At 45.8% G+C, this 27,384-nt stretch overlaps 2 protein-coding genes across 5 annotated transcripts in view; one reads left to right on the forward strand and one right to left on the reverse strand.

The window, feature by feature from the left end:
• Positions 1–21,303, reverse strand: PLEKHA3 (pleckstrin homology domain containing A3). 2 transcript variants are annotated; one of them, XM_083154710.1, is made up of 8 exons: positions 13,613–14,031; positions 11,340–11,456; positions 9,967–10,122; positions 7,639–7,775; positions 6,350–6,514; positions 4,878–4,921; positions 3,763–3,872; positions 1–1,691 (listed from the first exon to the last, which is right to left on the reverse strand). In XM_083154710.1, the coding sequence occupies exons 1-8, from the start codon at positions 13,752–13,754 to the stop codon at positions 1,576–1,578; spliced, it is 987 nt and encodes a 328-aa protein (XP_083010836.1). In that variant the 5' UTR covers positions 13,755–14,031; the 3' UTR covers positions 1–1,575. The 2 variants fall into 2 exon arrangements, with proteins under 2 accessions (XP_083010836.1, XP_083010837.1); XM_083154711.1 differs by lacking the exon at positions 13,613–14,031 and adding an exon at positions 20,980–21,303 and having other exon boundaries at positions 2–1,691.
• The window catches only part of FKBP7 (FKBP prolyl isomerase 7), an 18,437-nt gene continuing 12,047 nt past the window's right edge, over positions 20,995–27,384 (forward strand). The window contains exons 1-2 of one of the 3 annotated variants that reach the window (XM_083154714.1): positions 20,995–26,151; positions 26,483–26,652. In XM_083154714.1, coding sequence (XP_083010840.1) covers positions 26,143–26,151; positions 26,483–26,652 — 179 coding nt within the window. In that variant the 5' untranslated portion in view covers positions 20,995–26,142. Of the gene's footprint in view, positions 26,653–27,384 lie in introns of all 3 variants that reach the window. The other 2 variants (XM_083154713.1, XM_083154712.1) reach the window with 2 other exon arrangements.

The raw sequence follows: 27,384 nt of genomic DNA on the forward strand, positions 1-27,384 counted from the left end.
TTTGGGTGCTCAAAAGCACGCTTTAGGGTGCTTATACGATTTTTGGTCGTATAGGGGGTCAAAATCGCGTTGCATCGCATGCCATCGGGTGCATGGCATGCGATGCAATGCGATCTGTTCGTCGTACGACGGACATCGGGGGCGCCGCCAAAATACACAAGTACCCTAATTTGTATAGATCTATTATACCGCACCGCATTAAATCGTCCCTTGTCCATATACTGGGTGGTAAAGGTTATAGGTTGTGAACATAAAGCTCATGTTTAACAATATAGAAGATATATTTTATACTAAACACGTAAAACAGAAAATCTCACATGGACGCCAAGCACTTATGTTGTATTAAGCTACATGGTTGTCCTAAATGTTGGCTTAGAACTATATTAGGAGTTTCCTGCATTGAAGAAGTAAGCTACACAAACATGAATTGCATTTGATCCTTTCTAGAAAAGTTTATTACCCTTTAAAAAAACTTTTTTTTCCAGTTTCTGAACTACCTTTACCAAAGTGCTTGACCAGCCACTGGATGACAGGAAGTGACGATGATATCGTACTGCCAATGCCGGTTGGTTGGTCCGTGTTCTCACTTCTGTGCCAGAGAAGCTTGACAGACAATTCAGGCACTTCCCATAAACACCCCTCCCCCCCCCCCCCAAAAAAAAATGTATATATTTTTTTTCTTCTAAAAAGCTATGTTTGATGTAAATGAGCCGTTCAGTGCATCTGTACTTTAAAAGAAAGAATATTTCCCCACAAAACAAAAATGATAAAGCTGATTATTTGTTTCCTTCTGTGCAACAGCCTTCCTGACTCTTGCATATAGTGTCGTTCGAGCAACACTGTTAAGGTCGACACAACTATTAGGTCAACAGTCAATAGGACGACACAAGTTTTTCACTGGGTTTTTTTTAAGTCGACATGTGCCGACTGGAGGTATTTCATGCCCCTACCATCCACTAGGGCATGGAGGGAGAATAGAATAGTTTGCCGAGCGTATCGACCGCAGCAAGCCATGTGAGGGTACACGGTGCACGGTACGATGCCCATGACAACATTCGGGACAAAAAAAAAAACATGTCGACCATTGCGGACCTATTGCTTGTGTCAACCTTTTTCATGTGTTGACCTAAGGCCTGTCAACCTTAATTTCGTCGACCCAATGACCCATACTATGCATAAAAAAATTTAATTCTGCTAGAGCTGCAGCCTTCATATTTCCCACGAGCTTTGCCGTGGCGTCAAAATGTGAGAAACGCCCGACCTATGACCTCATCCCACCAGTACAGAGAAAATAACCCCAAAACAATTTGCATATTCTATATATATGTATTATACAGCGGTTTGATCGCAAATGCACATTCAGACTGTGAAAGTTAGTAAGAAAATACTTGTGAATAAACTGTACAAAGATAAAACTCACCTCAAAGTTTGCTTTTACATTATCATATAAAGTGCAGCGAAATCCATTTAAAAAGGTTCAACAACTTTTTTTTATGACACAAAATCTGACACATGCTGCCTTTGCATAGCAGGGCGGTAACAAGTGCGAGGACACCTCGAGACTCTTCTCAGACCTCAGGAAGAGAGGGATGCCGCTGAATCTTCCGCTTCAGACGGTTTCTTCTGGTCTTCCAGTCTGCTTGCTGGGGGCAAATCGCCATTAATTCCAACTCTCGGCCGGTGTACGGACCCTACGGGAAAAAGAGATGCATTTGCTTCAGCAAATCCCCTCCGGCAGATATAAGCCTGACTCCACTTTTAGTACAGAAGAAAAACTTCCTCTAGTCCTACATAACATGGAGTGTACATAAAGGGTTACTTGTGGAGGATCACAGGAGGGGGCCAGAGTAAGAGATCCAGGGTTCCAGGCATCAGAGGGACACGTGCACTTCCTTATACGTATACATGGGCCCACAACACACTTTGCAGCCCCCAGGTGCTCATCGCTCAGCACAGCTATCGGAGACTTGGGGCTAATTGTAAATTAAATCTAAATTGCAGTGTAAAAATAATGCAGCCACTATTTACCCTGCACAGAAACAAAGTAACTCCCCCAAATCTAACTCTCTCTAGAGTTTTAACCACACCTTCACCTCCTTACATAGCACTTATGTGCTTCTTATTAACACCTACTAATTTTCATTTGTGTGCTGCCCTGGAGTAGTCAGCCTGTGCCGGCATATTGGGGGCCCACACCCCAGACCCATATCCAGTGTTAGGGACCCCCAGTGACAGAGATGCCTTGACGTACGGCCTGGGGGCTTAGCCCTATATCTGCAGATATATGCAACCAAGATCTCTGTATTATCTGATTATTAAATGTATATTTCTCATTCAGTGTGCAATTGGGATACAAACTGTTTTTTTTCCTAACTCTCTATACATGTTACATCTGCCCCACCTGCAGTGCACATGGTTTTGCCCATTTTGAGAACAAATTTGTACTGCGATCAGATCTGAATAAGGGTCTAAGTGCTACTACCAGTGTGCATTGTATGGGGGTGTTTAGAATACTGTCTTTGTAACTTTGAAAATCTGTGTGTTTACAAAGTGTTATGCGGAGTATACACCGGGCGACTCCTGCGGGTGCCAATATAGTTAACTTTATGGCGTCGTGGGAGAAAGATATTGACCGTACACACTGACCGATATTGTTCGCCTTATCAGTCAGTGCGGTCACCCTCCGTACTTGCAGTCGCTGACGATATCTTCAGATTGAGCTGCATGTACCAACAACAGGGGGGACTTTAATGACCCGCGGTCGAGTGCATTGTTAACGATATTGACTGTACACACTGGACGATATATATGCAATATCGTCCATATCATTAACGATGTATTGTGTAGTGTGTACCCAGCATTACAATCAGTATCGAAAGATGATTTTCGGTCACACGACCAGGCTGGTGTACACTGGACCATGGGATTGCAGGTTGGGGCTGAAGCTGGCACCTAAATTGAAATGTAGCAGAGTACCCCAATCTGCTTCATAATAGGATTTCATCAGTAAGTGACCAAAAATTCCCTTTCAGCAAGGCTGGGAACACTGGTATCCGGTCAACGTATCCAGGTTGTCTAGATCGGCCATGTTACGGTCGACCACCCTTAGTCAAACCCTTCTAGTTAGACGTCTAAAGATAGTCAACCACATCTAGATTGACAGTAACGGAAGTTAGACGCCAGCGTTAAAGTGACGGTCACATGGTCGACAGGAGGTTTTGGTGCCAAATGTCACAGGTCGACTTGGTTCATACTTTACTATCCAAATGGACATAGTGAGATTATAATAGTGGACGCGAAGCATGGCGAGCGCAGTGAGCATCTACAGTGTCCACGGGGACCCCTGTGACATTCAACAGAAAAAAAACGCTGGCGTCGAGCTTCCATCACTGTCTATCTAGATGCGGTAGACTATCTTTAGACGTCTAACTAGACAGGTTTGACCATGACATGGTCCATCTAGACGGGGCCGATCCGCTATACCATAAGTGACTGGGCCATGGGACGTTTTGCCCTTGCAGAATGCGTTGACATCAGTTGTGGTGTATCTGTGACGGACAGAGAAAACCATGTCCCAGTAGATCTGCAGAGCCCGAGCACGGTTCTAGTAGAATCAGACCATCTTGGTCAAGGGGAGTCGCCAAAGGAGGACAAATGGAAAAAGAGTATTCTTGGTTTAAGGTTTAAACTAAAAGGAGGTTGCACGGCAGCCCTAAAAAAGTGTCGCCTCGCTCCAAGGCACCTAACAGAAAAGCTTATTACCTGCATCTTCCACTGGCCCATCACTGGCAGTTTCTGTATCGGAGTACACACTTTTCCTCCTGTGAGATGCCCGATGCAATGATACTGATTCCTTTGTTGAACAGTTAAACCTAAAATAGAAACAGATCATTACAGTGGTATATCCACTTTGTAATACCGGGGTACCCTTGCATTTAACTGATATTATGCATAGACTTCATTGCATTCTTCTGCAATCCTCTGTATATATTCGGATGTGTACCCGCCACTGGTGGCTGCAGCGCCGAACTCTTAACACACAAACATACATGTTATCATGTATGTAATACAGGTCGGGTCTCCCTTATCCGTATATTTCAAAAAAACAAAATATTCTGAAAACCAAGGTTTTTCAGAATATTTCTTTAGCTCCTTTTTTTCATACTTACCTCGTCCCCTGTTGTCCATGGCAGTCTCTGGGATCCTCTTCAGCAGCATCTCCAGTCCCAGGGGTGCATTTCGTGAATGCACAGGCATGACGATGACAACACCGGCGCGACCCCTGGGACCAGAGATGCCACTGAAGAGGATGCCAGGGGCCGCCGTGGAACCATCAGGGCACCACCAGGGGACCAGGTAAGTATGAAAATAAAAATATTCCAAAGTCCCCCAAAAATCCCTTATCCAAAATGCTTGTGGTCGTGAGCATTTCGGATAAGGGATACTCAACCTGTATATGTGTTTGGATGGTTCCCCGGGGATTGTCAGTGTTGTATACAAGGAATGCCATGCAGCACCTGGGAACTAGCACAAGGCTTCACACACTCCTATGCCGGCCCCCTAGACCTCCTGTGAAACCAGCCAATGGGAGTTTTGGGTCTGGCTCAGAAGGAGTGGGTGAAGCATTATGCTGATTGCCAGGCGCCACATGGCGTGAGATGTAGACAGTGCTGCCGATCACTGGGATAACCATCCATCACATATATTACATTACATTTACATGTGCTGAGCGGTCATAGTCCCCTGCACTATATGGTTGGCGATGCAGCCGCCGCTGCCCACCACTCATGCCTCAGTTATTCAGAAGTGCTATACAAATGCATAGTGCTACAGAATTACTAAGTGGTGACAACTATTAAACTTATTTTCCTACTTACCTGTCTGTAGTATAGTTGCCTGGGTGGCTCATGGATCTCTTCATCTTAAAAATGGAAACAAAAACCAAGTAAGGAATAATTACATTGGCTAATTCTGCTACTTTTCGCCTGCACCGATCTCTCCAAATTGGTTTCTTTGTGGGCAGACCCATGCCTGTAAATCAGGCAGCAAGCGCTCCGGCGAATGACAATCGGCACATTATCAGACCCCCACCATCGACTGAATCAGCCCGTAAATGTTTTCTCATTGATAAATTAGCATCCACATGGCATTAAACACTTCCTCCACCACTAAGTATTTATCTATTTATGAACAGTTTCTTATATAGCGCACACATATTCTGCAGCGCTTTAGAGAATATATGAACAGTCACATCAGTCCCGGTATGCGGGATTAATTTGTTGGTAGCCAATTAACCTATCTGTATATTTTTGGATTGTGGGAGGAAACCGGAGTACCCGGAGGAAACCCACGCGAGCACGGGGAGAATATACAAACTCCGCACAGTTAGGGTCATGGTGGTAATCGAACCCATGACCTCAGCGCTGTGAGGCAGTAATGCTAACCATTACACCATCCGTGCTGCCCTTTAAGTATATTTACAGACTGGCTCCTAATGATCTGTTGGAAGACAAACACTTTTAACTAGGTACACACAGTATACCAATAGGCGACCAATTTGCCAATCGGGGGGGGGAGGGGGAGCTTGTTTTATCTGCACATGGCGTATAAAAGATTGTTTCAAAGTTTTGCCAATAATCTGGACAATTCATGGTCATAGTTAGCATTCCTGCCTCACAGCACTGAGGTCATGGGTTCTACTCCCACCATTGACCTCACTGTGCAGAGTTTGTATACTCTCCCCGTGCTTGTGTGGGTTTCCTCCGGGTACTCCGGTTTCCTCCCACAATCCAAAAATATATTGGTAGGTTAATTGGCTACCAACAAAATTAACCCTAGAATGTCTTTGTGTGCGTGTACATATGGTAGGGAATATAGATTGTAAGCTCCACTGGGGCAGGGACTGATGTGAATGTTCAAATATTCTCTGTACAGCGCTGCGGAATATGTGTGTGCTATATAAGAAACTGCTAATAAATAAATAATAATGCAAATCCAATGTGATATGGCAAGAAATTGGCCACTTTTCTAACACGTAGCTCAGATATCGAGGCCCCCTAGTGGACGGGAAAAAAATCCTTTTTTAAACAAATAATTTAGCACACTCCCTGCAGATGCAATTAGCTGTCGGGCCCCTACAGAACCCTCTGTGGGCTGAAAAAAAAACATGAAAACCATCCTGGTTACTGCTCATGCGCAATAAAGGAACGAGCAGAGAAATAACTGAGACAATAATACCCGGGAATATGTGTAATGGTTTCTTCATTGCCAATTGAATCAGACCCTAGAAATACACAATGACTTATTTCATTATATGGAGCAGGTGGATGTGAAACAAGTTACTTCTTACCATTTGTACAGGTGAAGGAGACACCCCAGACACCGGGGACTCCGGAGGAGGCAGCTGATACATTTCCGGCTTAAATTTGGCATTTGCTATTTTCACACATTCTTCAAGGGTGGTGATAAATGTGTTGCAGGTTGCGCTGAGCAGAGACGATGCTTCATTCATGTTCTAAAAACAAAACAAGATTGAGTGGTGGGAGTGATTGTCATATTCTTAACAGCGATAGAGATATCTGGTTAGTAACTACTATTAAATGGTGGAAATATAATATACAGTGTAAGTGTTGTGCCTGACATCATAGCTAGGAGGAGCATTTAAGTGCTAACCACCAACATATATCCGCAGATACTGACTGTGCTGCAGAGATGACAGGTGTGTAAACATAGGACCTTATTCTGTTCATTCGCTCGGTTGCGAATTCGCACCCTTGCGAGTGACCCAGATCCCGCCTTGCGAACAGCCCACCATTCGCAATGTGCAATGTGCGGACGTTCGCACTGGCTGCGGATGGATGTTCTACATCCACTCGCAGCCTGTGCGGTAACACCCACATCATTCTATGGTCGCCGGCCATCGAATGATGTGGAACGTGCACGCAGATCTAAGGTGAGAGCAACCTTAGATCTGCGTGCACATTCGGAGGGAAGTGGGTGGGCAGCTGATAACCAGTGATGTCAGCTGGCCACCCCCCCGCACCAATGACCCATTAGCATGGGAACTCCCATAAAACCATGGGTGTTTCCATATGCTAATAGGCTGACCCGCCACCCAAGGGGGTAGAATTATGAAGCAGTGAGAAGGGAGGAGAAGTGATAAAGTGCCTGGTACTTTATCACTGGCCAATCAGCTTCTGACTGTTAAGTTACAAGCTGGGTTTAAATAGGAGCTGATTGGCCGGTGATAAATTACCAGGCACTGTATCACTTCTCCTCCCTTATCACTGCTTCATACATCTACCCCTATGTTCGCAAGGATGAGTGCGTGCAGCCAGCGCATGCAGAAAAGCGGAAATATCGGGCCCATGCGAACGCACACAGCCCTGCGAATGGACCAGAATAAGGCCTATAGTAATTCACAGGTATATAAGCGGTACACACCCACCGATGCACCCAGGATATATTGTCTGTTGATTTGAACGGCCAATCTATTGGCCAGTGTGTACCCAGCTGTACACACACAGTAACTTCCGATCACACGGCAAAAAAAAAAAAAAAAAACACAGTAAGGCTATAATAAAGCATTCATGTTACTATACAGTCCCAGAACACATGTGAGCGCTCCAGGAGGCGTACCTCTGTGCTGGGGGATCGCCGGTTCTCGTCCTGACTAACAAATTCCTGGATAGTGTGTACTTGCTGCATCAGCAGGTCGCAGTACAGACGCAGTTCTGACATTTTGGTTTTCAGAGATTCATTGGTTTCGTTGATTTCTGTAAACGGTACGACAGTCACATTATATTGGACGCTTGCGCTATAATGTTCGACATCCACGTTATATAATGTATTGCTCAACTTAGCCGTAGGACAAGACAAAAAGCTTCCAGGATTAGGCCACAAGGCTACGAGTCCAGATATACAGTATATGGAAATATTTACTAGACTGACCACATCTGTTCGCATAGACCTATGACCACACAGAACAGGTACGACGGTGCAGCCAACCAACCAGGGGATTAGGTTGACCACTAAAAGGTCAATAGGGCTTAGGTCGACAGGGTTGTCAGGTCAACATGAGCATTAAGTCGACAATGGGTAGTCAAAAGGTTGACATGAGTTATTCTAATTTTTTTGGCCGACTTGTGTCAACAGGCGGTATTTCATACCCTACCACTACGGCATGGTGGGAGATTATAATAGTGTGCCCGAAGCCTGGCGAGCACAGTGAGCCATACGATGGGATGCAGTACACTTTTACAGTGCCCATGTCAACCGTGTCGACGTTCGGGACCAAAATAAAACCATGGAAAACTCATGTTGACCTTTTGACCGTCGACCTAATGCTTGTGTCCACCTTCCAACCCTGTCAGCCTTACCCATGTCGGCTTATTTTAGGTGTCGATCTAAGCCCTGTGGGCCTCCAGTGGTCAACCTTCATTGTGTCCACCCATATCCCTGACCAGATGGTACACGTGCAGTTAGCGGGCTTAGCCACCGTTGGCCATCCATTGACCCCAATGGGGTGAATTTACTTTGGCAGGATTTTTAGTGGGGGTTCCAAATGTAATCCAAAAATCTCCCACACTGCGGGGCATTAGAGTAAGTGCGCGAGTCTGGGGAGCGGTGACAGCTCAGAAATTGGTATTTTTATACACTGGATACAGTATGGAATACAGTATTAATATTTAACAGTACAGATGGTCTATATAGTATAGGCTGTTTCGAACATTTAAATACGATAAGTGGTCAGGAAAAGGTTAAACATATCATAAATAAATACACAAACATAATAGAACCAGTACTGCACTTTCTAAGCTCACAATCTCCCACTTAATGGTAAGGCTCCTGTCTCTTCCTCCTGGTAGCTGCTCTCTGGTACATTGCGATGTTTGAGGGCTCAGATCCACACATACAGTAAATGTGGTAGAAGAAGCTGGTACACTGGGGATGTGCAGCAGCTCTGCTCTGTCCTATACACTGCATGGTGTGGCGGCAGCTCTACTGATCATATTATATACCAGCGCTATTGTTGTCATAATTTAAGGCACTTTCCAAGAGGAGGGGGATTTCCGGGCAACCCCCCGCATATTATATACCAGATCATATTATTGCCTATGCAATGGGATATTGCCCATAGCAACCAATCATATTCTAGTACTTATTTATTTAGCACCTTTTAAAAGATTATAGAAAAAATCTGATTGGTTGCTACGGGCAACATCCCATCTTAGTAATTTACCCCAATGAGTCAATTTTTGGGGCTGCTAGTTATACTGATTGTGCAGGTGTGTCCCCATGGGATTTATGTATTTCCTTAATCACCTATCTTGTTTATACAGTTACAGCCACACTGGCAATTACAGATGAAGTTCCAAAGGTAATTCCAGTCTGCACGCACAGCTCCCAGTGCCAGCTCCCCTTCTTCTGCTTCCCAAATCTCAATACCAGCAATAAATGTTCTACCCAAGTGGTAGTAATGGGTCCTAAATTAGCTACAATGGTTATGATTACATGTATGGAAAAATTAACACTTGCCTAAATATACTTTTTAATGGGGGCAGGAACTCAATGAAATATTGGGTTTATCCCCCAATGGGTTGGTCGTGCTGCCTCATTCAATTAGCTGTGGGGTAATTGAATTCCCTTCTACGGACGCTCTTTCTGAACAACCACAGGTTTGAGATCCGGGTTGTGTTAGGGACACCTCTAGCTTTGGGAACATCGGTCAAAGCCTGCGTCAGCCACATCCAAGAAATGATAGCTAGAAGACTTGCTGGCAGCACTGTCATTCGTAGCTCTCCTGCAGCCTGTGAAGGACACTAGACTTAGATTCTGTCTCATGAATGACGGAGGTCCGGGACATCAGAAGCTCGCTATATTCACTGGACGGAGCGCAACGTACAGATGGAAAATATGCCAGGATGAAGTCCGCTCACACAACACAAAATGACTGGGAGATGCTACCTTTCTCTTTCCTGGTCCTGGTATCCGTTAGACAGGCCTTGGAGCTTCCTAATGCCACAAGCCACCTCTGCCTCTCTGCTGCATTGACAGCTCTGACATAGAAGTGCTGCTCTCCGGGAATGATGAGCTCCATCCTTGTGTTGTCAGTTGAATGAACTACAGTAAAAAGACAGTATGAAGATAGAGCTTCATAACAGCAACATAGCAACTGCGATCTATAGCAACAACATGAAAAGAGAAAGATGTACGTAATAGTCAGCTGCCTGTGAAACCCACAGTGTTGTCGATCATTAAACCTACACGTTTAATAAATAAATGTAGGTCTAGGACTAGATACAATGAAATAAACCGAGCAGCAAAAATAACACAAACACAGTATAATGCTAAAAGTTTCAGCACAAGGCCGACCACATGAAAATAAAAAAACCTTGCTAATCAATAACAATTACAAAGAGATTAATTTACTGTAAGGTCTCAGTGAAGCCTCACACAAAAGGGTCAATTCAATTAATTGTAGGACTTACCATGTGGCCACAGATCCTGTATAGCCTCCCCAGGCACTTAACCGTGGAGCTACAATCACACAGTAAGAGCCTTGGTTAATTGAATTCAGCCCAGTGTGTCTACACAGTATATTTACTACCAGTTATTATATAGGCACATTCCACAGCGGTTAACAGAGGATATTTGGCCATTCAAACCAAGAAACATCACCCCACAAGTTTTATACACTGGAATTATTGAGTCGTGAACCTGGCAGGCGGTTAACATACAGACAGTTGGGAAGCCAACGGTAAACCTACCGGCACCAAAAACTCGCAGCAAGAAGACAACCGCCGGAATACCGACATCGTATCCTCCCACAATCCAAAAATATACGATAGCTTAATTAGCTCCAAACTAAGATTAACTAGAATGTGTGTGTGTAAGGGAATATAGGGCCTTATTCTAGTTCACTCTTCCTAGATGGACAAAACCATGTGCACTGCAGGTGGGGCAGATGTTACTTGTGCAGAGAGAATTAGATTTGGGTGTGTTATTTTGTTTCTGTGCAGGGAAAATACTGGCTGCTTTATTTTTACACTGCAATATAGATCTCACTTTGAAGTAAAACCCCACCCAAATCTAATTCTCTGTGCACAAGTAACATCTGCCCCACCTGCATTTAAGAAGAAATTTGTCAGAAAGAGTGAACTAGAATAAGGCCCATAGAGTGTAAGCTCTAATGGGGAATATGTGGAATATGCGTGCGCTATTCAAATAACTGGTAATAAATAAAATAATTACCAGAATCTGATTGGTTGCAAGGGGCAACACAACCTTATTCCTAACTGTTCCTCTAATGTCTCCTGAAAATAACCACAAGAACTTACCTTTAATTTCACAGACGGTCATTTTAATGCTTCCTTTGCTGCCCTTGCAGACATCATCTTGTGAATCGTAATAGGAGAGAATGCCATTGTCTAAAACAAACCAGCGGGGCTGCCAACCTGCAACACAGTAACCGATTTCATGAGGTCACACCAAAAGGCGTCATCGGGGTTGGTAAAAATGAGTAGAGAAAATCCCCCGAAACATCTCATACACCAACACATTCCAGGACAAAGACATGAGATCAGCGAAGCTGATTTATAGTCCTACAAAAAACAAGTTTGGACATGTACTCTGGAGGTTTTGTATACCGAAGGATCTCTATATATATGTTCATACAAAATGAATAGTCTATGTCAAAGTTCATGTAGGTTAGAAGAGGGGATTTATGTTACAATATCCATCAGCACAAAGAAAATTAGAAAGTACTTTTACCGATAAATATTGGAGACTGGAATTCGATTGTGGGGTCAGCTTGAGTCACCTCTGTCCACCTCAATCAGGTCAGGGTTGTCCCGGAAATCAAGTCAACCTCCTAACCCCCCCCCCCCCCCCCCCACCCCCCGGAAAGGTAGGCAGGCCTCCCGGAATCCAGACAGCGCCCACCCAAAACACATCACTATAGCCACGCCCCCTGCCGTGCAATGCCTGAAATACCGGCAATGCATGACGGAGCCACAAAGACGCAATTGTCACACTGGTTGTCACACTGGTGAAGTGGGCAAAGCACTTTGAGTCCTATTGGGAGAAAAGTGCTATAGAAATATCATTATTATTATTATTAACAATGAATTAAGGTTCACAATAAACAATAGCAGGAACAATATAGGCGGTTACAGGGATCGCTTAGTGTGTATGCCCCGTAAGAGTGTTGCAATTGTGAAATTACGCACAAGCAATACCAGAAAATGCCACTTAAATGGCCATAATAAAGTAATAAAAAAGGGAGTAGATTAAAAGTGTCTAAATAGACAGTCAATAGGTCTACACCAGATGGTTGACAGTCACAAGAGCGAAAGGTAATCCACATGCACACTGGGGGATATAATGATCTATATTGCTTAGAAGTGCCAAAATGAGCAATATTGCTCATTATATTGCCTAGTGTGTATGGGGATTAACTGCCGCTCTTGTGACTGTCAACCATCTGGTGTAGACCTATTGACTGTCTATTTAGACACTATGAAACTTTTAATCTACTCCCTTCTTTATTACGGTCTCTTATGTTGCATTTCCTGGAATTGCTTGTACGTAATATCACAATTGCAACACTCTTATGGGGCATACACACAAAGCGATCCCTGTAACCGCCAATATTGGCGGCCACGGGGACCCAACGGGGTGCCGGCATCGGCAGTGCATACACAATTGTTGATGCCGGCGGGACCACACATCACTATCACAACCCCCTTAACACTGCAATATTGGCTAACTTTCCTTAGGATTTGGGCTATAGAGTCAGAAACCAAAATCACACCGTGTGTATACCGCTTAAGGACGATGAAGTCATAGGTGGGAAAAAAAAATACAAAGTACTAATAAACAGTAATCAATGCAATAGAATAATGAGCCAGCAACTACCCACTGCACAAGACATCACCTGTTTAGACCAGACAAGAGTGCACACTTTAATGCAACCTGACACTTCCAGCTGCATGTACTATTACTTTACACAAAACATATGGTTTGTAAAGTTGCTAAATTTAGTTCACCATCTGGACAATTACATGTGATTAAACAGCCATCTGGAAGAACAAAAATCTTCATTGTTTTCTCACTGTCCCTAGAAAAGTGTCATTAAAGGATAAATTAATTTTAAAAAGTGTAATTTCCGTATCTGGAAAACTTCCACTAGCAGACAATCAATAGCTTCGCAAAACTGGTGTAATATTTACCGTTACTACCTCACAGAACCGAGGACTTGGGTTCAATTCCCACCAAGGGCCTGGATGGATTTCAACAAGAAGTTGCATGCCCACAACGTTGTTGATGCCCAGAAAGAGCCAAGACCCAATGAACCAAATACATGCCAAGATGTGTAAAGTTATGACTGAATACATGCTCTTTGCTAAAATACACTAGATCAGGGGTGTCAAACTCAAATTCATCGGGGGCCGCATCAGCACATTGGTCACCCGCAAAGGGCCGGTACACATTCAGAAAGGGGGCGTGGCCATGAACAAATGGGAGTGGCCATGGGCAAAAAGGGCGTTACCACGTCCCCTTTCCGAATGTGTACTACTACAAGTATCATGGTGAGTAGTAGGCTGCCTACCTGTGTCCAACCAGGATGGGGAGAGGGAGAGCTGCTCTTCAAACTGTCTCCTGCACGATTTTTCTTTTTGCTGGTGGTGGCTGCCAGGGGTTAATGTCTGTTGCCAGGGATTCCAGCTCGTTGCCAAGGGGTTAATGTACATTTTCAGGGGTTCTTGCTCGTTGCCAAGGGGGGGGTTAATGTCTGTTGCCAGGGGTTCTTGCTAATTGCCATGGGGTTAATGTCCATTACCAGGGGTTCCAGCTCGTTGCCAAGGGGTTAATGTCCGTTGCCAGGGGTTTCAGCTCGTTGCCCAGGGGTTAATGTCCGTTTTCATGGGTTCTTGCTCGTTGCCAGGGGGTGTTAATGTCCGTTGCCAGGGGTTAATATGTGCTTGCCCACCCACCCCACAGTTACTGCTGCCTTTACCTGTGCACAGAATGTTCAGCGTCTGACAGGAAGAGCAGCTCTGCACGTCACCAGGAAGTCGCAGAGCTGTGCTTCCTGTCAGACACTGAACATTCTGTGTGCAAGGACGGAGAGGCGCGGGGGGGCGGACAGCAGGGGCGGATGGGCAGCGGCGAGGGGGGGGGGGGTGGCCGGAGGCAGGGGGCCACTTGAAGAGGTCCGGCGGGCCGGATTCGGCCCGCGGGCCTTGAGTTTGACACCCGTGCACTAGATGCTTGCAGATACGGAGATCTGTGCCCTATGGTTGCAGGCAGCAACTCTGTAGGCCTAACCAATTTACCTGTTGCCACCGCTTTAGCCATGACCCTGGCGCACAGCCATGCGTCTGAATGTGCAATTACTCCAATGGCCACTTTCAGCATCTTCAGACGCGGAAATCTCACTTGGCGCATCCTTATATGTAACTATCGGTTGCACTATCAAAGCTTATTGCTTCTCCAGTGTATGCCTCCTATGTCAGTGATTAAGCTTCTGAGGAACTCATTCAGAGATGTACGCAAACCAAGTGGATTGGAGTAATAGCGGTTGCACATGTTCATGATCCGTACTGCGTATGCGCCATTCTACTTCTGCGAGCGAGTCTACCCTTTACCAGCGGAATTGTGGGGTGAAGCGGGGACGAGTCTCTTTGGAACAGGATATATAATAATATTGAATGGAATTGAATTGACTAAGAGAACTAGCACAGCACTCACACCTGATGCGATGTTCAAGCAAGAGAGGGTGCCCGGCCTTACAGCTTTGCATTACAAAAAAAAAAGTGTAACATTCCCCCAGTACACAGTTGGGGCACACATTTGGTAGCACACATCCAGCCAACCAATTCCCTAGTAATGCGTAAATGAACAGGCGGTATACCAACCCAGTCTACACAATAACAGCCAATATTGCGTGTCAGGTTACTTAAAGCCCCATATAGACTACATGACTCCCATAAATGACGATATTTGGGGCAGTGTCGGAGACCCAGCATGGGCAGGGGGGGAAGGAGGAGGTAAGGGGGGTCAGGGAGGGAGCGGTGACCTCCCTCATCTGAACTGTTTAGATGAGGATGGGGTCATTAGCGATGCACGGGAGCATATTAACGAGTGTACACACTAAACGAGACAATAAATGAGATCGCTCAGAAGACCGCCTCTGAGCGATATAGTATATTTACTTTCTCATCGAGGGCCTTATTCTGATCGGTGCGGCCGGATCCGAATATGCGGCCAGCACCGTGCGTCCTAAACCCCGCCTTCCATACGGATCGCCAACTCCGTCCGAACGCGGTAAGAAGCTGTCCGAACGGACCGCACGTGGATTTCTAATGAATACACCTCCTCCATCTCAGGGAACCTCCCCCATCATTCGATGGTCGCAGACCATCGAATGCAGGACCGAGTGGCCAGGCAGTTCCCGCAACCTCAGACCACAAGGGCATTTCTCCGTGCAAAAGCAGGGATCTGGGCGGGCAGCTGACATCTGGCAATGTCATATGTCCGCCCCCTACACGTGCGTCACGGCCGCATTACCATACGTACGCCCAGCGTTTGCATGGGAACGCCCATGAAACGTGGGGTGTAAACATATGGTAATGAGCCCAAACAGACCTTCACGCCCCTCTCCACCCCCTGTTCGTAGTGTACACATTTCATGCGGAATTTGGACGTGCGTTCCGTTCGCACATGCGCAGATATGCCTCTGCACATGCGCAGACACAAAACATCGGCGGCACGAACGCACGCGGCCATTACCGCACCAACCAGAATAAGGGCCCTAGTGTATCTAGTCAATGCAATGGGGAAATTTACTAAGATGTGTATTCTACTTCACATTCTTATTTATTTATTTACAGTGTCTTACATAGCGCAGCAGATTCCGTTGCGCTTTACAATTGTAGACAGTGATAAAACAAACTGGGTAACAACAGACAGACTTGGAGGTAGGAGGGCCCTGCTGCAAGCTTACAATCTATCTATATTTAGCACCCTCTAGAAGAAAGTAGACAGGATCTGATTGGTTGCCAATAGCAACATCACATGTGAAGTAGAATACACATCTTAGTAAATTTCCCCCAATAGGTTTATTTTGTATCTGACCTCTGAGGGGCACAGAAAATTTAGGTAATGATCTAATCTGCAAACAGCCTTGTAAATCCAATTATAATATTAGCATAGGACAGCTTATCCCAGCTTCCAACACTAGAAACCTAGAGCTGTTTTGCTGAGATGCCTGCAAACTGTACATATATGCCATGTAATTATGTGGTAATATCTCACTCACAGTAATGCAATCTACATTTATTCAGATAATACGTTTTTTTTTTATAACAGCAAAACTTCAGCTTTCCATGTAGGGGGAATAAGATGGCTTTCTAGATCAGCTCGTCTGTACGAATAACACTACAAATTGCATTCTGCACCCTTATTTAATAATCATCATAAACCGAGATTGTGCTGCACAAAAGGAGGCATTGAACGCGTCTAAATATAGAATGTAATGCACACAAAGATTGTTTGACAAACAGAACATGCAAGCAGCCATATAGGATGAATGTTTTACAAGGATGGAAACTGCCTGGACAATGCGGGTCATAAACAATAGTGTTCATTCTAGCACACGCCATCTTTGAAAACCCATGCAGTACCTCTTCCCTGCCTGAGGTGTCGCTGTCTGCTGTGGTGATTCCAGCACAGTGTGGTCTGTATATCAGCACTGATATAAAAACCAGACCTGTGCTAAAAACACCACAGCAGACAGCGAAACCGCAGGCAGGGAAGAGGAACTGCATGGGTTTTCAAAGATGGCGGGTGCTAGAATGAACACTAAACAAGCTTTAAATGGAGAGGTACTAATTTAACAGGCCAGCAGGTAACCCAGCGCTCTCCTTGCAAATAGAGGTGAACAGCTCTGGTGCCTTCCTGTGGTCACATACCCACATGACGGCACTCAGGAGACTTCTTTAAGTTGAAGAAGTCCAACTTACAACGTTTCGGGACTTAAACTGGGACCTGAAATGTTGTACACATCCATAATAAAACAGTAAAGGGACATCCTTTTTCCATTGACCTGTTTATCACCAGTGAGAAGACAATAAAATTATTCATGACAGTCATTTCAATCTGAAACTCCAGTCCAAGGAGCACAGGAACGCGCCTCAGATCGGAGTTGGAGGAAAGAACTTTTTTTTCATTCCTCGGAAGCACTAATAAGATCCCATCGGGTGATCCGTGGAAATAAAGTAATCGCATTCATAATCACTTCACTTTTCTACTTTGGCTACCAACTGCACATGTACTAATAGTTGGTGGAGCGGAGAATGTGCGAGAAGACTGATAAATTCTATATCCTATAGCCCGGAAAAATGCGGCCAAATCTCCAAAAATGCCGTTTCCAAATGTTTGCCCGCTGACAGCATATGTGCCAAGCCCCGGAATGCGAAATAATGTGGGACTTGGATGTGGTTGGCAACACCATCGTTAGATAGCTATGACCTACAGAAACCTATGAGCTTCCATCGCACCTCACGCCTGAGAGAGATTCAGTTGTCTCTGTATGCATATTGGCATTTATTAATTTTTAAAGGGCAAAATGCGCCCTGCCCCTCTCGCAGCGCCCCGCTAAAACAGTCTCACGGGGAAGCCCAGCGTCACCGTAGACAGCGATGCACGGCACTTCCCTGGCAGCATAGTGGCTTAGGATGGGCCGGTCCCACCCCCTTTGATGACGCCGGCGGCCCGGGCACGCCCCTTTGATGAAGCCGGCGGCCCGGGACCGCCCCCAGCTGTGGCCCGGTCTCCATCCTAGAGTGAACACAAAACATTCCATCTTCAATAGAATTTCATCTGGAGGGGTTGGGCCTCATTTTTTAGCTTGCTGCATCCCACCTTGAATCACGAAGCTTTAAGTTCTATCAATACCGCAAGAGCTGCCTTTTATTATTTTATTCATGCATATGGTGTTAATATTTAACAATATGCAATGCGGAGAGTGGCGGGAGGCATCACATGCAAATCACGATGCAGGACGCGGCCAGGATCCAGACTCCCATCAGATACCGGCAGTAAGTGCAGGAGTTAGGGTAAAGCACTAAGAGGAGGTGGGATAGTTAAGCTCCATATACTCTAACAATTTTTTTAAACGATATGGCTTATTTGCCCCCTTCTGAGTAACATTGTTTAAAATATCGGCATAGCATGCACTCTCTGGCAGGTCGATAATGATGCTTTTTTCACAGTCCTGCATGTACAGAGGTAGCGCAGAATGCAGCATGGCCCCCACCCCCCTCTTCCCCATCATGTATGTGGGGTGTATCAGGCAGCAAGAAGGCTAAGCTGCGGGAGGAGAGACTAGGATTCAAATACTTACCGGGATCCTATGGGATTTTGACTTCCGCGATGCTGGTGTCACCATTTTTGGTACTTATATGTTAGTTGGGTGCCCACTAAGCTATTTGCTTAGTTTTATGCTATGTTCGCCACGCTTCGGGCTCGGTGGCTCACTGCGCTCGCCACACTATATAAAATCAACTCCATGCCGACATGGATAGTGGGGGTATGAGCATACTAACTATAGTGGGCACCCAACTAACATATAAGTACCCCATTTTTACTGCCGTGATATTGTATCCAGCCCTTGTACACATCACATATATTTACTACATTCAAAACACATTTATTATACATATAGGGCCTTATTCAGTAACGCTCTCTAGGTCGTTTGCTTCTTAGTGAGCAGGGTGGAACGTACACCAGCCCCCCCCCCTTGAATGCCTTGGTACCATGCGAAGAGATGTCTGGTCCGTAAATATTGGGACATTGACACAATTCTCATATGTTGGGCTCTATACACCACCACAATGGATTTGAAATGAACCAAACAAGATGTGCTTTAACTGCAGACTTATTCCCTCATTATTTCATCATCAATTAAGCAGATACAAGGTCTGGAGTTGATTCCAGGTGTGACATTTGCATTTGGAATCTGTTGGGGGTCATCTCTTAATATGAGGTCCAAAAAGTGCCACTATCAGTGATCAACTTGAACCAGAGTGATGGGAAGAGAAGAGTATGGAGAAGGAAAGGAACTTCTCATGATCCAAAACATACCACCTCATCAGTGAAGCATTGCGGTGGTAGTGTCATGGCGTGGGCATGTATGGCTGCCAATGGAACTGGTTTCCTTGTAGTCATTGATAATGTAACTGCTGACGAAAGCAGCATAGTGTTCACGCTAGGCTGTTTTAGCGCCCCCGCCCACATTCGTGACATCGGCGGGCGGGCCCATCCACATTCGTGACGTCGGCAGGCCTTCCCTGCCGCGTTCAAAGTGCCCCTTTTCCTCCAGCACCCTGCCCTCCTGGGATGCTGGAGGGAACACTACAGCAAGATGAATTCTGAAGTGTTTCGGGCAATATTATCTGCTCATATTCTGTCAATAGCTTCAGGACGGCACTTCACAGGGCAGGTGGACAGTGACCCGAAGCATACTGCAAAAGCAACCAAAGATTCAACCATTTCACTTGATGACGACAACACTGAAGGGAAAATGCCCCAAGAACAAGCAGGAAGTGAAGACATTTGCAGTAGAGCCTGGCAGAGCATCACCAGGGATGAAACCAAGAGTCTGGTGATGTCTATACGTTCCAGACTTCAGGCTGTAATTGACAGAAAAGGATTTGCAGCAAAGTTTCAAAAAGTGAAAGTGTGATTGACGATTGTTTGTCCCATTACTTTTGGTCCCTTAAGAAGTGGGAAGCACATATAGAAACCATTGTAATTCCTACACCGGTCACCTGATCTGGATGTAAATACCCTCAACTTAAAACTGAAAGTCTGAAGTTAAAGAACATTTTGATTGGTTCATTTCAAATCCATTCTGGTGATGTGTAGAGCCCAAAATATTAGAATTGTGTAGATCTACGACTATATATGGACCTGACTGTACGCAACACATCGCCTCGCATACAGCAGAGCCATGTACCCCTACAGTACATCATATATTTATATATATACCTCCCAACAGGGTATGGATAAAAACCGGACCAGGGAGTGGAGGAGGGGGAGAATAAAGCCTCCCTGTATGGTCCGGACATGTAGCAAAAACCGGACGTCCGGACCACATGGGGAGGCAGCAATCTCCCCTTCCCCATGTCCCTGATGATAGCTATCACAGGGAACCCCACGGACAAGAACCCCCCGGAACGGACACTACAAGCTCCGGACTGCAGATTTTGGTGTCCGGTCCGGCGGTCTGGGTCCAGTTTTCACATAGTCCTCTCCCAACATGACCTTCTCCAGGAGGGACACATTGCTCTGCTCCTGCACTTTCCTCTTAACCTTTTGAGTGGTATGGCCGGAATTTTTCGAGGCCTCAGCGGGCTGTCTCTGCAATTTTCCGGGCATACTACCGCCGACGGCAGGCTCTGCTTGGGAAAGAACGGGCACCAGAGTCCCCCCGAACATCCCTGAGCCTGCCACCTGGTCACTGCTGTGAATGGCGGCGGCAGGGGAATACAATCGCCGGAGAGCAACAGGAGGGATGAGGAAGGGGGGGGGGGGGGGGCGTGGTCTGGCCCTTCTGTGGTGGGTATTTCTGGGGCAGGAAAAACCTGCCCTGGTGGGTATGTCCTGCCCCATAAAAACCCACCACTCAAGGGGTTAATATGATTGCCATCATCTGTGTGTGAAGCATCTTTCTTATCAGTTAACCTGACTACAAAAGCCATATGTAATATACACATATCATATTACACACATCATATATGTATTAGACACACAGTGCATATAGTAAGGGCACACCATGTACTGCACATACAAATTATACACACAACAAGCATATATTATATGCATGTCACATATGTATTAGATTACACATGCACTACACGCATGACACATGTATGACTCAAACAATACACATGTATGTTACAGCCCCCAGACCTGTGATGTAATTGGTCCATTTGTAGAGCACCCCTTCCATGGCTATGCTCAGTGCCGGCTCATCCTGCTGCTAGACTCCGGGACCCTGGGGCTGTGGGGCCGGCCGGCTACTCATGTCGGGGCCGGGGGATGCTCCAGCGTACATCCCGTACACTGCGCTCCGTCCTCCCATCCAGCAGACAGCCGCTGAGCGCCGCCGCCTCCCCCTCCTCCGTCACCGCGCTTCCCGGTCACCGTCACCCTGCTGCCTGCATCACTTCCTGCTGCCGGCGGGGGGTGCCGGGGTGACCGGGTTCATCTCGTGCAGGCCACACTGCCTGCCTGTCTGTGTGTGTGTGTGTGACTGCTGCAGTGCTGTGCAGTGGGGGCACCGGGCTGCTGCTATAGATGGGTGACTGGCAGAGTAGGTATAAAGCTGCTGCCTGCTATAGAAGGGCAGAGGGGGCACCGGGCTGCTGGTATAGATGGGTGACTGGCAGAGTAGGTATCAGGCTGCTGCTATAGAAGGGCTCAGGGCAGAGGGGGCACCGGGCTGCTGCTATAGATGGATGGGTACTGTGCAGTGGGGGCACCGGGCTGCTTGTATAGATGGGTGACTGGCAGAGTAGATATTAGGCTGCTGCTATAGAAGGGGCATCGGGCTTCTGCTATTGATGGGTGACTGGCAGAGTAGGTATAAGGCTGCTGCTATAGAAGGGCTCAGGGCAAAGGGGGCACCGGGCTTCTGCTATTGATGGGTCTAATCTGCTTCTATAATTGGGATCCTGGCAGAGGGGACTCTGGGCTGCTTCTATGGAATGGTGACTGACAGAGGGGGGCAATAATCTGCTTCTATAGATGTGCACTGGGCAGAAAAGATGCTGTGCTGCTGCTATAAATAGGCTCAGGGCAAAGGGGCACCAGGCTTCTGCTATAGCTGAGTGAGTGGCAGAGGAGCTTCCGCTGGGCAGAGGGGACAGTGAGCTGCTACATATTCCAATAGGTGCAGTGGGGGTACTAGCTGTATGGGTATGCATTCCCTGGGTCGACAATGTCTAGGTTCACCACTAATGGTCGACATTAACAGACGGTCGACACAAGATTAAGATCAACATTTTTTCATGTTTTTTTTAAAGGAGCTTTTTCGTACTTTACTATCCAAGTGGGGATAGAGCGCGAATATAAGTTCTTCCCGGCGTCGGCAGCTCATCGGGTGCCCGGCTGTAGCACTACTTCCTCTTGCCATACTGCCTGAACACCATGAGGCACCGTGCCTGAAGTATGCTGATCACAGAGAGCCATCAAATTATTTTTTCCTCTCTATGCAGATAAAAGCCTGGACTTATGCTGACTGCTCTTCTGCAAAATCGGGGAGCGCTCATCGTTTTAGGTCAGGGGTAGCCAACTCCAGTCCTCGAGAGCTACCAACAGTTAACGTTTTCCAGGTTTCCTCACAGAATCACAAGTGAAGTATTTAGCTCCACCTGTGGATCATTTATAATGGGTCAGTCAGTAATGAGTGCACCTGTGCCCCAGCTAGGTGATCTAGAAAACTGTTGGTAGCTCTTGAGGACTGGAGTTGGCTACCACTGCTATAGGTTGTACACACAGAGTTACGGTATCTGTGTTTAATTTCTAAGCAATCTAGTCAGATCACTTGGAAATGGTGCTAAAAAATCGCCCCGTGTGTATGCCCCTTAACAGCCAATTTGAAAATAGAACCAAACCTGTCCTATAGATTGTAAGCTTACGAGCAGGGCCCTCATACCTTTGACTGTAAATTCCCTGTTTATTGTATCACTGTCTCCTATTGTAAAGCGCAATGGAATATGCTGCGCTATATAAGAAACTGTTAATAAAATTTTTTAAATAATGTGACATTGGGGGGAAAATTTACTAAGATGGGAGTTCTATTGAAGATGGGATGTTCCTAATATCAACCAATCAAATTCTATTTATTTATTTTGCACCTTCGAGAAGAGAATAGATAGAATCTGATTGGGCAACATCCCCTCTTCAATGGGATTCCCATGATAGTAAATTGGCCCCTAACTGTCTTTTTGAAAGGATCCTGACACATGGGAACACGGTGGCTGAAACTGGGACAGTACTAGGTGTGAAATGGGGCACTGTAATTACAGTAGGAATACATACTGTAGGGATGGGGAGATTTATGGCAGCAGATAAACAGATGATTCAGAGACAAGATATTCCAGGAGGAAGGACGATGGGAGCTGAGGTCATTGGAAGTAGTTGTATGCCTCTGTCATTTAAGTATAAGGTTTGAAATACGGGTGTGGTTAATGGGGTCACCATGATACACACCCGTATTTCAAACCTTATACGGGTTGGCCCCGAAAGGTAGACATGCACAAGGTCAACACTGGAAAAAGGTCGACACCGAAATGGTTGACATTCATTTTTCATTCTTTTTTTGGTGTGTCATTGTTGACAACTGCGCACCTGGAGCCCCAATTAGTGTCCTGCTTCGCTTGCTATGCTTCGGGCCTGGTGTCTTGCTCCACTACTGCTGCGCTCGGCACTTTACTGTTCCCATTAGGAGTCCATATCTATGGCAAAGTATGAACAAGTTTTTAAAAAAAATTGCAAAGAGCTTATGTCGACCTTTTATGTGCCCACCATAGCCATGTAGACTTTTTGTTACGTCAGCCGCACGCCCTGTCTTCGGCAAAATGGCTGCAAATATAAGTCACTCTCCACTGACTTATATTTACTTGGCCTGAATAAATCATTCGATGGCCGGCGACCATCGAATGATTTCTCCGCCAGCGGGACATGCAAAGGGATGTAACAATTTCTGGGGGTTTTCTGGGCTCCACTAGGGCAGGGGATATTTGTGATATTCAGGGGATTACGGTAATGAGTTGTTGGGTCTGTTTCATGGAGGTTTTGTGGTCTGTCTTCAGTCTCAGGGCAGTATTCAATGAAAAAAACTCGCCCTGTTCCGGAGGGCTCGCTGCCACTCCTGCTCCCTCTATTCAATGTGGTTAAGACTCGCCGCCACTCTTAACCCCTGCAGCGGACGAGCATCCGCGGCAGGGAGCCGTGGGACAGTGGCAGCCAGGGTGATTAAAGTCTCCCTGGCTGCCCCAGAACATATGTGGAGGGGAGGTGGGCTCCCCGGGACCCAGGCAGCACAAGCTGCCCCCCCTATATCCAGCGGGGGACCCAGTATTCACTGCACCTGATCGTGCATATGTAATGATCGGATGCAGTGAATATATGAATATCTAATGAGCGGCTCCGGCGCCCTGCTGGCTGCTCTGTAAAAAAAAAAATAATTTTATATTTTTTTTTTTAAATTAAATATATATTCATGTGCTATAAGCACATGAATAAAAATAACATGCCCCTTCACAGAAAAAAAATCCTGATTTTTTTACACCAAAATTTAAAAAAAAACAACTTTTAGTTTAAAAGTTCACATTCCAGCTCTCCATGAAAAGATGGAGAATTGCTACACGGAGAGAGACGTCGAAAATCACTTAGAAAGACGGCGAATATTTCACATTGAATAGGGTTGCTCGCTTTTGGAGAGCAAAATGCTCCGTCCAAGGTGAAAAAAGCAAAAATTCGCCATAAAACAGGGCAAATTTTTCTCATTGAATACTGCCCTCAGTGGACGCAGATTGGGTATTATTTAAAATGTGGAAGTTGTGGTTTGTCACAGCAGCTTAAAAGTCTGGAGGCCACTAGACTGCCAGGCATATAGAAAGCAACATAATCTGCACAGTGAATTGATGTTTTCACCTTTTTTGGTGTTCGTTGCGCCTAGAATTGATTTGGTGCCGCCCACTTGAGGATACTTCTAGAAATTTTTTCACGGCCACTTTTATTTCCCAATCCGCCCCTGTATATGTCCTATGGTTTATAATCTTGTGAGAAGGGCCCTCTAACCCAGGGTTGCCTACTTTCTGGCTGGGAGTTCTGTGAGGCTTGGGAGGGGGCAGGGCCACCAATGGGATGGGAAAAGGTGGGACAGGGGTGGAGCTATGGAGAAACATCTTGTTTGGGGGGCATGGCCAGCACAATCGTGTCATCATGACCACACCCCCACCATGCAATGCCGATATTTCATGCATTGCACAGAGATGGGCGGAGCTACAATGATGCGATTTGCGTCATTTGGTCCTACGGGGGTCATGGGAGACTGCCAGCATCGTGGCCATTTCGGGAGGGTAGGCAAGCCAGCTCTTACCTATTACTGAGTATTTTATTACTGTAATATTGCTCTACTGTTCCCAATTGTAAAGCACAATGAAATATTATTGTGCTTTGGAAGTATATTGTGACGATAATATTAAAAAACAAATGCCCACAAAGCTACCTACTTATCTAGTCTGTAGTAAATGGGGGTCCGACCAGTGGGGGGCAAATAAAGAACATGGCATAAACATCCCACTTAGCAACACATTCGCATTTCCCCCTGTAGCAACACATTTTCTTTATCTCTAAGGCAACGCCATCATATCTCCATAGTAACAATTCCTCCAGCGCTGCCACTGTACTTTCTCTGTTCAGCTCCCACTGCTGCAGTGTCAGCAGTGGTGTCATCACACAGATGGAAGAACTTCCTCTGACACTAGTTAGGAAAGTTTTGTGTTTTTTGCTTCAGACATTTACATCTGACGTGTACATGTGGTAGGGAATATAGATTGTAAGCGCCACTGGGGCAGGGACTGATGTGAATGTTCAAATATTCTCTGTAAAGCGCTGCGGAATATGTATGCGCTATATAAATAACTGGTAGTAATAATAATAATAAATAACATTTCCTCAGATGCCAGCTGTGCAGTGTTTAATAACCAGACAGCTAAGCCTAAATATTCACAGTTATAGCTACAGTATGTCACCAATAAGAGAATGGTGTATTCATTTACTCACAACAATGATATGCAGCTTATGTACATAGCCTTATGGCAGGGATGGGGAACTTTCAGCCCTCCAGCTGTTGTGGAACTACACATCCCAGCATGCCTTTTACAGTTTTGCGATGTGGCCATGGCACAACTATTGCAGGGATGTGTAGTTTAACAACAGCTGGAGGGCCGAAGGTTCCCCATCCCTGCCTTATGGTCATTGTGTTTGTTACAGATGTGCCTTTAAATGAGTTTGGAAGGTGAGGGGTTAATGATGCTGCATTCCGCCTAAGAATAATGACAGATGCCTCAGGTCTGTAACATGATATAGTGGTTAAATCCATAGCTGCAGTTCTAGAACTTGCACTGTTTCTTCCAGGAAAACCAGGAATACATTGGATGAGAGGCTGAGCTACATTATCCGGAGGGCCAATCAAACGGCATTTTACATATTACAGTGATTCTAGCTGAGCCAACTTTCTGACTTGCATCTTAGACAGAACTATTTGGGGGAGTGTGTTTTTTTCTGCAGAGTGCCACGTGTATAGTAACAGCAGTGAAAAGATTCGGGGTCTGTCTTTTGTCCCTGGCAGACAGAGACGGTAACAATGCTTTCCTACCCTCGATGTATATTCTTCCTGCAGGCCTTCAGCCTCCTCACTCTCCACATTCAGTGTGAAAGCACAGAAGGCGAAGTTAAAATCGAGGTATTACACATCCCAAGTGTCTGCACGCAGAAGAGCAAACGAGGGGACCTGGTAAATGCCCATTATGATGGGTACTTGGCGAAGGATCTCTCCAAATTTTATTGCAGGTAAGTAGCAAGAATATGGGTAATTTTTTGTTGTTGTTTTGTTTAAATTTGTTTCAAGATAATGAATGATTGTGGTTGTTGTACTAAGTATCTACTGCTCTCCAAAGTGCTGTACATTTGATTTGGGCAGACCATAGATACAGTAGGTACTGTACTCACACAGAGGACCTTATTCTGGTTGATTCACAAGGCTGCGAATTCGCAGCCTAGCGAGTCCAATAGATTCCGCCCTGCGAATGCCGATACGCTCACCCCCCTAACACCGCATTCGTACGCAGGGGCTGCAAATGGATGTTTGACAGTAACATCCATTTGCAGGCTGTGGTGTAACACCCACATCACTCGATGGTCACTGACCATCGAGTGATGTGGAAGGCCCACGCACATCTAAGGTTACTCCGAGGTAACCTTAGATCTGCATGGACATTCAGACAGATGGGCGGGCAGCTGACATCCGGTGAAGTCCGCTGCCCACCCCCGCCGCCCCCATGTCACCAGGCGATTTCCATGGGAATGCAGAATAACCCCCACAGTGTATAGATTACATACTTTAAATACAAACTAGATTTCATCATAACATCAATTAATAGGACATAATGTAGTGATATGTTGTAAGTGTTTGACCAAGTGTTTAAATAGCTGCAACGTAATACAGGGATAAAAAACGAAATGGAATGGAACTAAAACTATGGCCAGGATTCCTGCAGCAAAATTAGCCACTGTGGAGATAAT

This window comes from Crinia signifera, chromosome 7 (genome assembly GCF_055691185.1).
Source record: "Crinia signifera chromosome 7, ASM5569118v1, whole genome shotgun sequence".
NCBI classification, from domain to species: Eukaryota; Metazoa; Chordata; class Amphibia; order Anura; family Myobatrachidae; genus Crinia; species Crinia signifera.